The sequence below is a fragment of the Atractosteus spatula genome, chromosome 21, assembly GCF_055471065.1.
Source record: "Atractosteus spatula isolate fAtrSpa1 chromosome 21, fAtrSpa1.hap1, whole genome shotgun sequence".
Taxonomy (NCBI): domain Eukaryota; kingdom Metazoa; phylum Chordata; class Actinopteri; order Semionotiformes; family Lepisosteidae; genus Atractosteus; species Atractosteus spatula.
In genome coordinates this window covers 5,445,179-5,461,572 of record NC_142726.1, presented here as the reverse complement: position 1 = coordinate 5,461,572, position 16,394 = coordinate 5,445,179, and the positions used below count along the sequence as shown (strand labels likewise).

Below are 16,394 nucleotides of genomic sequence, written 5' to 3'. Positions count from 1 at the left end.
GTCCCTCCTGCCAGCTGAGAGATCCTGCCACTACGTCTTGGACAACTGCAATAGGGAATGAACATTTATATTGTTAGAATAACAAATATTAATATAATCAGAATAGCCAACTTTCCTCTTCTCAGCTTTGGGAAACACCAAGAGATTATTAATATTCCTACCTAGAATTCATGGCAAATCATATGCCTGCAGTCGCCATGATCCTGAAAGGTATCTTCACTTTACAGTGACGCTCCTCACAGCGCTTCTTCCCTGCTCTTGCTCCAGGTCCCTGCGGAGCCTGACGAGCCGCTCGGTGGAAGAGGAGTTCCCCCACCTCTACGCCAACGGCTGCAGCCTGAAGGACATCTGCTCGGAGTGCGCCAAGTTCGTGGGCGACGTCATCACCTCCAGCCGGAAGAGCTTGGACATCCTGAACAACACTCCCAAGAAAGCCCAGGTTGTCAGGGTGGGCCCTGGGAGAGGTGCCAAGTTCCAATAAAGTGCTTGCCTTTCACGCCATACGCCCTCCCTGAAAGAAAAACATAGCGCCATTTGTGTACTGAAATAAACCTCGATGTTCCTCTTCTGGCATGGTACGAGTTACAACCGCGCGTGAATGTCTTCTGGTTCTCACGACAAACGCCTCACGTTTGCGGCTGTTCTCTGTCTGAAGTTGTGATTCATTTGCTCCAATCGCCTATTATAACCTCTTTTTTAAAACGTCATCGGAGTACGTTTTAAACAGACTTGACCCCGCACGCGCAAAATAAGCCCCCCAAGGGGAATCGGCACTTGACCCGTCGGGATGTGTTGGAGTCTGCCTTCCCCAAGACGTAAGTGCTGCTTTTGCGATGCGAGCGCTGGTAAAGAGGAGGGGTGAAGGTTTGTCACCCTAAAAGCGGGGCCAAAGAGAGAAGAAATGAGGAGCAAGGGAATGTGACCCTAAAATCTGTGGAGGTCATTGCCTCACAGTTGTTATTCTTTATTTTGGACATCAAAAAGTCCACGTGGAAAAACACAGCTTGCCACATCGTCTGTATCCAAATGAGAGTCTGCGAGCAGACCTACTCTGTGTCTTGCGCCCACCTGTTTCAACAAGAGCATGAAACGCAGAGGCGGTTGACATTAACAGAACTCACAAGGGGTGTCAGGGCTGTCTCTGTCATCCCGCTGCAGAGAGCTGAGAGTTCACGCTGCTCGACTGTGCAGGACCTGTGCAAAAGTGAAACGAGAACTTTAGAAATCATCTCGGGAAAGCTCTTCTGCTTCGTATGAGTATTGTCATCCAGGTGCTTCTGAAATCCCATGGTGAAAACATCTGTATCATAATTCAATCTCTGTTGGTGGAAAATGTCTTTTTTCTTTTTTTTTCATTCAGACCTCGGAATTTGAATGTCGGAATCATATTTTTATTGACTGGTGTACTCTATCACAATCTTTTTTTGCTTTTCAAAATTATTTGGAGATTTTTCTTCTTTCTATCCTGAGTGGATGTGACCTGAACTGGTTACGTTTTATCTAGGTATTTTCCTCTGCAAGGAAGGATATTGAGCAAAATGATAGCTGCACTAATTTTAGAAAGCTTCCACGTTTGCAGTATTTTGCTTTCACCGGCCGGTTTAAAGACATGATGGTGCAAAGCCTTTTTTCATGTCAGAACCTTGTAAACACTTAATAAAATTAAGCTGCAATAAATCTACATGGCCTGGTGTCTGCCTTGTGACCATTTTCAATCCACGTTACTTTTGATCAAGCGAACAGTATACCATCATGGAGAGCTGTAGTCAAGTCAGACTTGCTCAGGTTAACTCGGATGTTTCCAAAGAGTCTTGAGTCACGTCCAGAGCTTCAAGATCCTCAGCTGATGTCAAGAGTGAGTCTTGTTGACATGAGACACACGCGAGTCTGAATCCCAGCTATACCAAGTCAACGCAATTGTAAAAATATAAAATCTGTCCGAAAGTGACCCTTGATTCAAGCAAGTACAATAATTTAATGTGTTTCCTACATTTTTGCATGTACTGGAAATAAAACTAAAGAGAATAATTTTGAAACTGAAGAGTAAGAATTACCCTAAAAGCAGTATAGTATTTAATCATTGTCAGCAGGTATTTGCATTTGTATGAGGTCCCATAAAGTTCTTCTGCTACAAATGAAGTTGCAACTCGTTTAATAAAAAACGTTATAAAAAATTAATTTGTAAAATCCGTGTTCTCCCTTGAACATTCAATTTAGTCCTCGGCTGAGCATTCCCGAAGCTATGCTAGGAGGTACATGATTAAAATATATTTTTCCACATAAATCAAGGTGCTAATATAACACAAAGTTCATGATCACCAATCGCATGGTACAAGCACAAACTGCCTACCGACCCTTCAAGATCTTCACCGCAGCAGTTATATTTTTTGTTTGTTCTGTCAAACGTTCATACTTCTTCCAAGGTCACTGAATGTTTATGGGTGTGGCACTTCATTGAATACAGTACATAAAACCTGGAAAAGAGCTTTGTTCAACTGAGCAAAAGCTGTCATCAGACAAGACATTAACAAGACATTCACACAGCATGCAGCGCAACTCTTCAGTGAGCTCTGCTGTAGGCTTATCCACACAGTTATCAATCTAATGCATAATAATGACAGTAAGAGCAACCACCATCATCATTTTACTTCTTTATACACAATGGTGCTAACAAAACACAATGAGATAGCTATTAAATAGAGAGCTAGAAACTATTTTCTAAAAAAAATATCCTTTTCACTTTAAATAACTCTCAAACTCTTGGATGAATGGCTGCAAAAGTGTTTTAAATTCCGTTTCAGTTCCCACAACATGAAGGAACACGCTTGGCTTTTTGAAGACTGGAGTGTTCTTGAGGGTCAGGGTAATTTAAGTCTACCATAATTCTGCCAAGCACGATCAGATGTTGTGCATTTTTATGCCACTAGGTGGCAATAGTGACCCATAAACTTGAACATTTGTTGCGCGCTGTTTTAAATGCGCTTCAAGAGCCAACGAGAGATCTTCTGGATCAATATTAAGTAACTGTGGGACTTCGCCGAGCCTACACTGTCAGTACTTAACAGTGCAGTGTATATGTCACTTGAAATAAAGTCTGCACTTACAATTACCAGACAGGTTATTCACTGAAACAACACAAAGGCAGGAGACTCGATCAAGCCTGGTCGCAGGTCCAGATTGCTGACCACTCATCTAAAACTGTCACCAAATTTATAGTAAATGTGATCACGTGAGGGAGATTTGCTATTGTTATTTTTACTTTATGGAAATACTATTTCAAAATGATGCGAGCGAGAGAAGGCCCGTCTTGAGTAAAGAATTGTTTCCTATTCTCCGTACCAAATAAATTCCCCTCCCAGGTTGTGGCACTGGTTTTGTGTCGTGATTGTGCTACCCAGCGGGAAACAACCTTCAGCCTTGCCTTACACCTTCAAATCTCTACCCCTTCAACTCAGTTTTGATCGAGATGGAAATGACTTAGCGCCCTTAAACTGTCCCTATCTGATAAACACCTGAGGCAAGGGGTGCTCTCTTCTCGAACTCTTTCTACAGCTATAATATCCTTTGTTGTTGTTGTTGTTGTTTTTGTAGTGCGGTGTGTTGGCCAAAACTAACAACGCCATCCCAAGTAAAAGTCAGTCATTTAGAAAACATCTGGAAGGAAAGTGTAGCCCTCGAGTGCTAGAGGTCTCCTTAATGGAGCGCATTACTTGCTTAATTGATCGACAGCACGCCAGTTGTGTGTGTAATCGCGACAGCTCGCGTTAGCCGCCGGTCCCCGGCCGCGTCTGGATGGTTTTCGGCTGGCTGGTCGAGGTCATGGCCCGCAGCCCTCCCGCCCACATGCGCCGACCCGCAGCCGGACACGTGTAGTTCAGGAGCAGGTATTTTTTGACAGGAAAGGCCCTTCCTCCTTATGAATAATAAACAGCCCCGTTTCCACGATTGGCCGCCGTCTCACCCTGCCCCGTTGTAAAGTTTTTATCCACCCCCCCCCTACCCTTCTCCTCTCCTCGGCTTTCCTTCATGAATAAATAAAAAAGTCGGTCTAACCTCTTATTTTCCTTCGCGAGTCAACTCGACTTCCAGCGCACTTTTCTGCTCAATGGGTATGTGGGTGTGACGGGTTTTGTTTGTAACTTGGCGCTAATAAAAAGAAAAAGGGGGAAAGAAAAGTTGAACAACTATGACGAGCGTAGTTTGAAAACGACCACGATGGCCGTCTGGACAAGAGCTGATAAGAACGGACTTCTGGACCTTCTGCTCCGGGACCGCTGGATTAGGGTCCTGGCAGAACTCACCCGTGAGACCCTAACTTTGACAGCGGATGCCGAGCCCATCGGACCGGGCGGCAGTGCGGATTACAGCCCCTCGCCGGGCCTGTGGAACGGGTTGTCGAACGGGACCGAGTCGGGCGGACCGGCCCGGACGCAGAACCAGCACCCGAACCACGGCGCGCTGAGACGCACCGGGAGCCCGGCGAGCGGCGGGGTCAGTCGGGCTCAGACCGACACGGGCTACGGTTTCGGCAGCCCGGGCTCGGGCAGGATCGCTCAAGACAACGGCACCAGCTCCGACCTGGGCAGCCCCGGCTCCAGTTACGGCAGCCCCGGCTCAAGCTTCAGCAGCACCGGACCCCTGAGGCTGGGCGATACCAACCTCGGCTTGGAAAGTGCCGGCTCCGAGGCGGTGCGGAGAGTGCGAGTGGTGAAGCAGGAGTCCGGCGGGCTCGGCATCAGCATCAAAGGGGGACGGGAGAACCGCATGCCCATTCTCATCTCCAAGATCTTCCCCGGGCTCGCCGCGGACCAGAGCCGGGCGCTGCGGGTCGGCGATGCCATCCTGTCGGTCAACGGCAACGACCTGCGGGAAGCCACGCACGATCAGGCCGTGCAGGCGCTGAAAAAGGCCGGCAAGGAGGTGACTCTGGAAGGTACGTGATCGCAGACGATCTCGGGGATTCACCTCGTTAGGCCACGGCGGTGGTTGGAAAGGTTTGTGCGCGGACTTCGCGGCTGGGACCGAAGTTGTGCGCGTAAAACTGGGAAGCGCGGAGGTTATCATTATTTTTTTTTGTGTGTGTGTGTGCACAGAGATGAAGTAGCGAGACGAGCTTCTTTGAAGTGTTTTTGACTGCGGCATGCCTCAATCCGTCAACGAAACTCGGGGCTCACGGAGTGTCAATTGCATTTAAAGTGGGAATCGTAAATGCTTAAGATGCGAGTCAATTGAACAGATTTTACGTGATGCAGGGCCGCTGCACGGTTTAGAAAATGTTGCTCCCTTGTTTTACACTGAATGCAGAAGTGCTGGTGGGATACCTTCATGCTCGAACTTGCCAGAGAAGGGTCCACTGGGTACTCGAGCATTTCAGTGTATACTCGCCTTCCTTAAAGATTTATGTAAGCAAGACAAACGGCGCTATTCTGTTTATATTGCTGGTCGTTTCAAGATCCCGTCTAAGACCCTATTTCAGTCTTCAAATCCATGCGCCTTTCTCCCTAAATCCCGTCGTTATCTGGAGGTGAGTGATCTGATGTACAGTACATGTTGAAACAGCTCGCCAGCATGACACGCTCGTTAAAGCGCCGCGGGGTTTGCAAAGCAGAGGCTGGTCGTGCTGGCGACTTCGACGTGTGTAGTTAATAACTGGAGCCACCGCCCTACTATTAATGAGCTTTTGATCGACCAATTTGTCCCCCTCCTCACACCAGCTGGTACCGAATTGCAGCGGTGCTTCTCTGTCGAGCTCTGACAGGAAGTACGTCGCCGTCAAACCCAGTGTTTTGGAGAACATTTCACAGTAGTCATTTGTTCTCGTGGTTAAACATTTCACGCATTTTTTTCCAGTGTACTTCCTACACGGTGTTCTGGTATAAGTGTGTGTTTGTATGTGTGTGTGTGTGGGGGGATTTTATACAAATATTTTGCGCTGATCTACTTTGTCCTTCTTTGCGTAGCAGATAACAGTATGTACTGCCTTTCATCATGTTCTGGGCTCATAGTATAGCCTAGTTATCTGGAAAAGTGGGACAGGAAACTCGTTCTGAGCCTTGTCCTTCGTTTTGAGGTTACGGTAGACAGTTTCTCGTGCCATTCCTACCACATTCACTGGAGTGTGTGACGTGAGGTGGGAGGCGAGTGCACAGGCTTCTACAGTGCTCCTCTTCACTGCTGTTCCTGCTGAGCCTGTATCTACAATGTAACACTCAAGTCTTGTCTGGGAAAGCAGACACCCTGCTGGAGACATAGCAGTTAAAGCAGACAGCATGTCCTTGGAAAGTGGGAGGAAACTCAAACCCCCCCCTTATTTGTGTGGGCTGACATGCAAACACCAGACACACGGTACCTCAGTTCAGAATCGAAGCCAGGGTCCAAGAGCTGTGATGCGGCCGCCAGCACTAACCTCCATGCCCTCACGTCGTCCCAACTGCAGGTCTATGTGTCTGAAATAAAAACAGCCGGTGTCCTGTCCTTGCAGTTGTACAGTCCTTTCTGTCCACCCGTTTTCTAACCGCTTCTATCAATGCAGTGCTGCTGGAGAGCCAGAGCCTATCTCGGCGAGCAGTGGGCGTAAGGCAGGGTACACCCTGGATGGGACACCAGTCCATCGCAGGGCACACACAGGCACGAGCATGCTCACACTCACACCGGGGCCCAAAGTTGCAGAAGCCAGTTAACCTATTAAGATATTTTTGGACTGGGGGAGGAAACCCCAATAAACACGAGGAGAACATGCAAACTCCGTGTAGATAGCACCCCAGCAACTGAACCCAGGGCCCCAGCGCTGCGAGAGAGAAATTCTCCCGTCCCCACCGTTCTTTCCATTATACCTCTCATATTCAAGGAAAGCAATAAAGAATGCTTTTCCAAAATCGAGTGGCTCCTGTGTCTTATCCTAGAGTGCTGCTGTCCTCTGGTTTCAAATCCTCTTTAAATCATCGTGTAACTATTAAGGTCAAACCTTAGGTGGAACTGGAAGCAACTGACCTATGTTCTTTTATAATGGCAGAAGTCATGGAATGCGATCAGACAGCACGATTATATTCATCTGCAGTGTTCTCCCTAGCTCCTGGAATGGTGGTTGCAGAGGACAAAATTTGGACCCTCTTGTCCTGATCCCATTCTTTTTCACTGGGATGGACCTGGGCTCGGACCCTGGCTTGTGCCTGAAGCTGTTGGCAGCTCCGTTGGTAATGACCGGAGGGTTGATCCCACCGGCACCCTGGCTTGACCTTCCCGGTACTCTTGCGGGATCGTCCCCTGCCTGCGTGCTGGCCGAATGAAGTCCGTGGTCACAGGTTCGAGTCCGGGCGTCCCTGCTGGCCGTCACGATGGCGTTCGGTGTGCTGGGGCTGGAGGAGAGGAGGCAGTTTGCTAGTCCGGGGGGACGCGCCAGTGCAATTAACCTGCTTAGGGACCCTTGGAACTTCTATTTAAAAAGAAAGGAGTGAAGTCGCAGAATGTGCCCCTGCACTACAGGAGCGCTGACATATTTATAATTAGTTCTCCTGTTCTGTTACATAATACCGTCTTAACGGGCTAAGAGAAAGCACTAATCTGGAATTAGCACTCCGTCGTTGCTGAGACACTCCTCTGCATTGGCCGAGGCTGGGGGTGGGGTTGGGGGTGTGCGACTTGATTTCTCGGTACCGTGCCTGAGGGCCTGTGTGCGTGGGTTTTGTTGCATTTATCGCTCTGTCGGAGGAGGTGGAACGTGGGGAAGACGCTGAATATGATTGCTGTTTTACTGCATGTATTCCCAGGCCTGTTTCCATCCCTTCTTCTTTGCAAAGACTTACCTAACAGTCAGTTCCACTTACTCACCTAATCCATTTCAGGCTTAACCCGTGCGACGTGAGAGTGTCAGTTCTGTAATGATGCCAAAAGGGTGAGAAACGTGCTGTAACTGCTACTGTAAGATGATGGGTTTTAAATGAATCATGTTAAATAAAACACAGGTAAACCCAGGTGCTGTGATGCCCAGGTAGGGGAACCCCCAGGAGGTTGGGCTCAACTCGCGCGATCTCTGCATAGTCTCACCAGACACAGTCTCCTGAGGTCACTTTGTTTTCATGCTGTGTTTACTGGTAGTGTTCTGGTTTCAGCTGTTTTCGTATTTAGGATATCATACTGTATCTGGTTTGATAACGATGAATAAAATTGGTGCATTCTTGCTACAGATTTTAATCAATATTGGCTTTACTCTGTTAAGCGCATTTAGACAAAGTACAACCTTTCCTGCTTCCCTGCATGGTAGACTGAAATCATATAAATCATATAGCCCGATTGCCTGGGGTCTGAAACGGATTCCCTGGGTTCTTGAACAAAAAGAATCTATAGCTGGATGTGAGTTTCAGATCCTTAAGTTCCTCCAGTAACTGACTGAGGAAGATCTTCTCTCTGGTAACCTTTATTATGTTTTTACATGCAGAAACCAATTTTGAAACGGCCCGTGGGTGTAATTGAACGAGTGACTTGTTAGCTCAGTTGAGTGCCTTGTGTTCTGTGCACCAGTATTGTTAAAGAGCTGACAAAGGTGTTAAGTGTTGAACACGACTGCTGTTAAGATTTGGCACAAGATTAAGAGGAAAACGGTATTGGCAGAGATCAGTGGAAAAGAAGGTAAAGAGCAGAAAATCATAAGAGTAGGAGTATTAGGTTGTCCCTAGTGCAGATCAGCCTTGGTTCTGTGAAAGGCTGTCACAGAAAATTTGTTTTGGTATTTGGGGATTTTATTAAGTTTAGGCAATTTACAATATATTTCACTCTGGCAGCTGCAAGAATGGAACAAATGTACACTCCTGTGAATTTGTCTTAGTCTGTCTTGTTCTGCAGAGATCTTATACTGAATTTTTATCCACTTTGTTTTAGGATAAAAGCTTATCCTAACAGGGCTGTACTTTGTAGTCTTGCAAGTGATGTTCTGTATCTGTAGAAATGAACAAAGGCTGCTCTTGTATAGCTGACCTGACTGATTGTACCTCAGGCAGTGCAGATCGTCCTACATTGATTTGCCTGAGTATCCGATCCATAAATGGATCCGTAGGTCTGAGGGAACTCCAGAAGGAGACTTTTGTTGGATTAAGTGGCCCAGGATATGAAACTAGGAAATACATTAAGTTTAGCCCATTTGTTTTGGCGAACAAATGCTTGGTGTCTAAACAGATTACCACGAATACTGACTGGTGGCAAAGATCTGTAATACCCAGATTATTAAAACTAAATCCCCTTTCATTAAAAGGGCTGCTTAATCCCTATTTTATTCATTCCTTGTTTTTTTTTTATTGACCTCTTTATCCTGAAGCAGATGTTTCTCCACTTAAAGATTTCCTAATGCTGGGAGCCAGGAACAAACCGTCCCTGACTCCATGTGATTTGTTTGTAGAATTTGTTTAGCCAAATGAATTGGCTACAGATTCGTCTGCTGCCACAGAGATTGGGCTTTGCATATTGAAAGCCAATGGTATTTGACATGAAAAAAACGCTCACAACAATAAGAATAGGAACAAAGCCGCAGAGGTTTAATTATTGTTACTGCTTTACCGAATCGATTCTTGTTCCTCAGTCAGAAAAAGGGGTATGTCATTTTTGAATTCTTGATTCCATCTTCATGCTATGTTCAGTCTGATGATATGATTTTACACTCTTATTTCTGCCCAGAGTCATTCTTTTAATTTTTATGCCTTTCTTTCATTCAGAGCTTGGACCATCTTGGATCATTTGTAGTTTGTTAAATGACTTTTGTGTTTGAAGGCTCAAGGATTCACACCCTCAAATACTGGCAACATTCTTCAAACTAGATACTGCAAAATGGATGACCTGATCTTTCATCGACTGCAAAGAGACGTGCAGGGATGGTGGGTTCGAAGTCTGTGCCTCAGCAGCTCAGCTGGGTGACTTCTTATGGGCTCCCAAAGAACGAAATCTCATTCTAAAATACACTGCTGTTAACCTTGAAGAAGAGCATTGAGTTAGTTTTGACAATAGCCTAGATGTATATGAATATTTTGAAAGAAGGCCTCTCTCACTGCCTGTTCTCGTCAGGAACATGTTTTTCAACAAAACCCCCATTTCTAGGCACTTGGTTTTTTTGCACAAGTTCCAAGTTGGATGATGAAATGCTTATTAATAAAGGTGAGATAAGAGCCGCGTGCTGTTAAACAGCTTTCAGTGCCTGTCGGTTGGGAATGCAGCTTGCGCAAAAATCAGGAAATTCTTCCCAGGTTTCCTTGATTTATTGCTGAGCTGCCATTTCAATGTTGAGAAGAAACTTTTTTGGGGGGTATTTTGTGAAGCGTTTCACTTCTGTCCCCCAGAATTATTTACTTACTGGAAGTCCTCAGGGAATTTGTGCCCGATAGCTCTAAGGGACCAGGGAGATACAAAAGACTGAGATTCAAACAATTTTATTTTAACATGTCTTATTGAAGCCTCCTGTAGGTCAATGCACAGCTCGTCTAGCATTTCTACGTGTTGTGTAAGACCTAAAACCTGACTAAAGCACTGACAGCAATTAGTAGAGAGACAAAGTAGTTTCAATTGGACAGAAAACAAAAGAATACAATACTTTTGCTGTCCATTGTGGAACCCAGTTTAACGTAGTGCGTAGCCAATAGTAGTTTAAAGGCTTTTTATCTTAAATTCCAAGACTCTTGTTACCTAATATAGTCATAGACTATTGTATTTTTATGTTCCTCTCGGAGCGTGTGAATTACTGCGTGTGGTTCGTTTTGCTGCAGTCTGCATAACGTTTGTTTAGAAATCTGCCTAAAATGTGATGTGATGTCATTTCCTTGCCCCTCAAGTGCCTTTGAGCCAGTGACTGCAACGGGACCCATCGAACTGTTCACAGTGCAGGCAGCTGCTGAAATCCACAGCCCCCTGCCTTTTTAAAATGAGCACGCCAAGCGTTGCTGGAGCAGTCCCACTTTTCCAACAACACTTCTAAGTCCATGGAATAAATAACAACCTCCTCTGTCTGCGTCTGGCCCTGTGTGACCCCCCGAGGCACAAGCCCCCATATGCTGCTTTGGTTTTGTTTGCCTCCGTTTTGTGCTTGGTGTTGCGTCACATGCAGATGATCATCCCTGTGTCAGTATGGCGGGGGCTCTGAAGACGCAGCTGTTTCTGATTTAACTCGCGGGGTGTGTTTGCCCTGCAGCCTGTGTTTTCGAACAGCTCCGTCTGAGGGAGTAATTATCAGGACTGGCAGTAGAACTTATGCAGAAGGTGCTTTTTTTTTTTTGTTCAACGACGCACGGACGCGCGCTTCTGGAAACGACAACAGAGCAGCCGGCCGCGAGAGGTTAGAGATGAGGAAAATTGGCTGCAGGGCGGTACGGTTGGACCCGAGGGAACATCGCCCTCCTACGACATAACCCCTCGCGATGAGCGAAAAGCTGGAACGCCCAGGCGGGGGGCCGCCAGCTTTCTTTCCAGAGCGGCCCTGCTGCCGCCTCATGGGTTCGGTTTCGAAAGCGTGCTCCGCTCTCATTAATTTCTTTGGCCCCAGCATGAAAGGCCGCCTGGGGAGAGCCTGGGAAGAGTGGGGAGGCTTTGCAGAGCTCTTTTTGGAAAGCAGTGAAGGGCGCGCTGTTCACGTCCCGTGGCGAGCTCTCTGCTGGCGGACTGGCGGCCCGGCAGCCCTCGGCCGCGGAGGGGGCTCAGCAGCCCGTCTCGGCTCGGGCAGCTAAGGGTATCTGCTGGCACCGACTTGCGAATACCAGCATGTTAATGTGGAATTAACAGAGGAGGCATAGCAGGTGACCCCTTTCACCGAGCACAGCGCACAAGCGGCTTTCCTGAGCGACCTTATAATCATTTTTTGTTTCCTCGCTCTGTGACGTGTCACCTGAGTATTTGTTTTCTAGAGACGGTACTGGGGGAGCTGCTATCCAGTGGTGGCCCTGGTCTGTTCAAACAGCTGGAGAGCGAACCTGAGGCCCAAGAGCAGGTCAGTCTCTCCTGACAAGTGCCAAAAAGAGGTTCTGTAAAGGTGCCAGAATGAAACCAAGAAACCGACATTAGGTTTGACTAAAACCACGTAGCACTAAATTAAAAAAAGAACAACTGCAATATTTTTATAGAGCCTGGATAAATGTTGGCTGTATGTCACAGGAGCCTCCTTCCCGGTCTCCCCCTGCTCCATTAGACCTTTTCCAGGCTTTTCTCATCGTTGACCCGCGAAAGAAAAAGGATAAGAGAGACGTTTTGTTTGACAAAGACTGTTATGACAGCGTTCGCCTGAAGAAGTGTCAAGGAATTGGTTTCGGCTTCCCATAAGCCAGGCTGAGCCAAGAAAAGATGGATTGTTTGCAGTCGGGCGCAGAACTTTTGGCACCTGCTAGAGGGGCTCCTTGGCACAGAGACTGGCACTCATGAAAGCACTCTTGGGCGTGCGGCTGGGAAGATCTGGGTTCGAAGCTGCCCAGCTGGCAGCAGTCGGGGACAAGCAGGCTGGCAGAGTCCCTTGAGCTCCAGCCATTCTGCCTCCACATCCATGCGTTTGTCTTTTCAACACAATGAAGGCACAGACCGGTGCTGTGCTGTGGCTTAATGAAGACTAAATCTCCGCAAACGGTTTTTTATTCTTCAGCCATGCACCCATGCGGGAGATGAAGACGTCGCCTAATTCAATGGCAGTGTTTGGACGTCGGTCACATGCACAGCTTTCACTGGAGCCTGGCCGTGGAAGACAGAACCGAGCTTTCTGAAAAGCATTAAAAAAAGTACACACAGCTACGTTGGCTGCTCACCCTCCTGTGGGGCACCGTGGATCTGTTGAACGATCAGTAGCTCTGCCAGGTGGGCGTGTCAGGGGAGTGTGTGCACAGGTCCTCACTGATTGGTTGTGGCAGCATGACAAGCTGATAAACAGCAGATGATTGGATGGATGTAAAACCAAAGATAATTGTTTTTTTTTTATACAAACCGTTTATATATTAATTAGCACTTGCCAGTTCCTATCGCATGGGAGGCCAAGTCTTAAGACTTCAAGCAGTGTGAAATGAGAAGAGGTTATAGTCATTCCCATGGTTAGAGTTCTGGGTTTGTCACTGTAAAGTTGGGGGTTCAAAACAGGTGTCTTTGATTCTTTGAACACTAGAGGTATTTAACTCTCCCAGCTGCTTTTTTCAAACAGCCAGATGCTTCTCTTGACTTCGGTTTTGGTTGAGCCTTAGCAGAATTGCAGCTGCCATTACTCTTAACCATTGTGAGGGACCTGTGTTTTATCTTTGAGGTGCTGCCCCAGGTCATGCCTGCTCCGCAGGCTGGAGCTGGCATGGTTTTGTGCTCCAAGAAATCGTCAGAGATTCTACACTGTCGAGAAGAACTTCACACTGTGGCCCAAATCTCTAAAGCAAATAGTGTGATCTTGTTGCTAAGGATGTATGTTGAGAACTTACTGCCAATAAAATCTTCTGTGGGAAGATGAATGGTCCTTTCCCATCTTTTCTCACTCTGAGGCTAAAGAAATCTATTTGTTTTCATCAACATAAAGCATTTTTGTGTGAAAATACATTTTGTAGCATGCAGTAAGTTAAAGCACACACAGGACTTAGTAAACTTGGGAGTAAAATGCAAATCCTAACACTGATCATTGGTCCAGAGAACTCTCCTAAGGAAGGTTTTTCTTTGTACTTTTTATTAGTACAGTTCTGGTGTCTAGTATTATTCCACAGTACTGTCTTGCACTAAATATTCCTCACTCGCAAGGCTAAATACAGTGCCCCCTTAGTGTTAGCAGGCAAGGCGACCTCACTTTGCTAGAAATAGACATTACTGTTCTTTTGCACATCTGTCCTGGCACAACAAGTGCATTTGTGTGAAAGCTAACTTTTTTTTAATCCCATTCCTAGGCAACGCTTCAGATAACTTGTTCCAGCTTGGTAGGTATTTTTCTGCTTATGAAACATTTTAGCAACACATATCAATGTGGCTGAAAAGCACTGAGGATTGTTTCACAGGGGCCTGGATTAATTCAGACCTCTGGCCCGTCCACCAGTCAGACGTTCCAGACCCAGTAGTTCATGGTGACTTTGTGTAGAGCAGACAGAAAGCTGTTTGCTATTGGTTTGCATACTGGGATTTTGTGACTAGTAGATGTAATAATATAATGCCCTCATGCAACCAATACAGGAAAACACACTTGTCTGGAGGCTATCCCCACAAGCAGTGGGCCTTAGTCAGGATACACCCTGGACGGGACACCAGTCCATCACAGGGCACACACAGACACACTCACACCAGGGCCAGTTTTTCCAGAAGCCCAGTAACCTATCGGCATGCCATTGTGTAAGTATGACTGTGGGAAGAAACTGGAGAAAGAGTAGGACGTGCAGTAGTTAATTCCACCCTTTCGATACACACTTGCACATCGAAAAGGTGTGACCTGGGTTCAGAAAACAGTTCATCAAGTGGAATCTGGCCAGGAGATAGCCCTGTGTTTTTACATTCTTGTTTAAAAAGAGCAGCAGGCTTAAGAGTTTGAGAGGGTATTGCAGCATTTGGAAAGTTCCTAATTCTAACCTCCCTGTGCCTCAACACACACGCATACAGACACTCTCCACCTTCAAACAATAAACCGCATGCCAGCTTTGAGGAGGCAAACAGGAACTGAGAATCCAAATCCACAGGATACCGCATACTCGGATACCATGGGCCTAAAACCACTCTCAGAATTCATATGTGCAAAGCCATCAATCCGAAAATGAAAGCTGCATTTTAAACGTGATTCTGAACAGTTTTCCAGTTGGTTGTGGTCATGGTGGCTGTAATGTGTTTTTAAAGCTTTAAAGCTTGCTGACTTAGTTTGGAAATGCTACCAGCGGAAGATGTTACTATTTGTGTAGAGGCATCTATCTCCTGCACAGGGAACAGATTGATTTCTGCTCCTGTCTTGATGCGCTTCCTGTGCGGATCCCAGCTCGGATGTTGGGGAATTTCGTGCTAACACGGCAGGGGGGACCACCCTACGAGACTCTTCTGTGTGTGTGAAAGGGCCCATTTCTAAAATAAACATGACTGGCATGTTCCTGCCTCCCTGCAGGAAAGAAGAAATGCCAACCACTGCCATTTCTTCATAGCCTTTCACCAGCGCCCCGTCATGGCATTGCGCATAGTGCTGCGTGGCATCATCTTTCAGGAGAAGGTTTTGATATGAGATTAAAGGAGAATGCTTGGCATTCGGGACGGGTGGACAGCTGGCAGCTGAAAGCTCATGCAGATCAGTGCACACTTCCTGCAAGTGGGAGCACACTGTACTCCCATAAAGGGCGGAATTGAACATGAAGGAGCGACCAATAGAACGGAGTGCCACTGCACATCATTGTCCTCATCTCTTCCGCTGTCTGGAAGCTGTTAGAAGACCGAAGGATGATGGGATCGTCACAGCTGTGCTTCTGGGATAGGCTGTAGTTTGACACAGGAACAGACTGTTTATCTGGTAGTGGATGCAGGATGCCATGCAGCCAGTTTTGCCAGTGTGGGGGTTAGCCGGACAAGATAAGCTGCTGTGTCTTGAAGAAGCCAGGTAATCGGCTTCAGTACAGCGGCTGGGTGGCTCGTTCTGGACTCCACAACCCTTCAGATCGGGTCGGTATCGATGAATAAAATCTGAGCCTGGAAAAGGGACTAGCTCGCACTGAAACAGGTGAGATGGTTAGACCCAGCTGTGACTTGTGGATGCACGTCAAGCAAAACATTCCCAGAAGGCAAGTGAAAAGCGACTCCCCCATTTAATACAAGCCGGAACTTTCCTTAAGCACGTTCAGAGTCGGTGCTGTATGTTGGCTAAGCCCGGTGAGAATTATCCATTACTGCGAAAGGCACAAAAGTGCGGTGTTCCAATTAAAAGAAAAATGGGATTCAGTGGAGAGGTCTCTGAAACGTGACTGACAGCCTCGATTGGATTAGACTGTTTTTCAATTGAAGCCGTTCTCCGACCTTATTTCTGGACCCCGGAATGAGATTGGAGACTTGATCTGGTCAGGAAGTACAGTGACAAAGTAGCTGTCAGAACTCAGAGCTACAAAGTATTTCATTCCTAAAGTGTTTAGTGTTTGTGATACGTTTTCACACAGACTTTTTTTTCCCCTTTCCATCTTCTCTGTGAATGTGCTGTTACAGGTTTGCCAGCTGGCCTAAAATTCCAGTTTTGAAAGTGGTGTCACTGCGGTCAGTGTGTAAACCATTGTAGAAAGGGAACTGATTAGATTTGCTCACTTAGATGTTTACAGAGAATCCAGGCCAGTGAGCAGATGGCCAGCATGATCACATTTTTGTCTGGGGCTGAGAAGGAGCCTGTTTCTCTGTATACAAGGCATCTGTGACCCAGGTTCAGCGTGTTTTATGTGTATGTCCCAGTTTCTATTCTCAGTTTCTAAGGGCTA

The 16,394-nt window shown here is 46.7% G+C and overlaps 2 protein-coding genes across 3 annotated transcripts in view; both read left to right on the top strand.

Annotated features, from left to right (window-relative positions):
* Positions 1 to 1,679, top strand: part of spire2 (spire-type actin nucleation factor 2) — a 29,001-nt gene extending 27,322 nt beyond the window's left edge. For both annotated transcript variants that reach the window (XM_088938951.1, XM_088938950.1), the window contains one exon: positions 268 to 1,679. In XM_088938951.1, the coding sequence (XP_088795077.1) occupies positions 268 to 481 (214 nt within the window). In that variant the 3' untranslated portion in view covers positions 482 to 1,679. The remainder of the gene's footprint in view (positions 1 to 267) is intronic.
* A 2,362-nt stretch (positions 1,680 to 4,041) lies between these two features.
* The window catches only part of sntb2 (syntrophin, beta 2), a 52,015-nt gene continuing 39,662 nt past the window's right edge, over positions 4,042 to 16,394 (top strand). Inside the window, exon 1 of the mRNA XM_088938949.1 lies at positions 4,042 to 4,933. Within this exon, the coding sequence (XP_088795075.1) occupies positions 4,216 to 4,933 (718 nt within the window). The 5' untranslated portion in view covers positions 4,042 to 4,215. The remainder of the gene's footprint in view (positions 4,934 to 16,394) is intronic.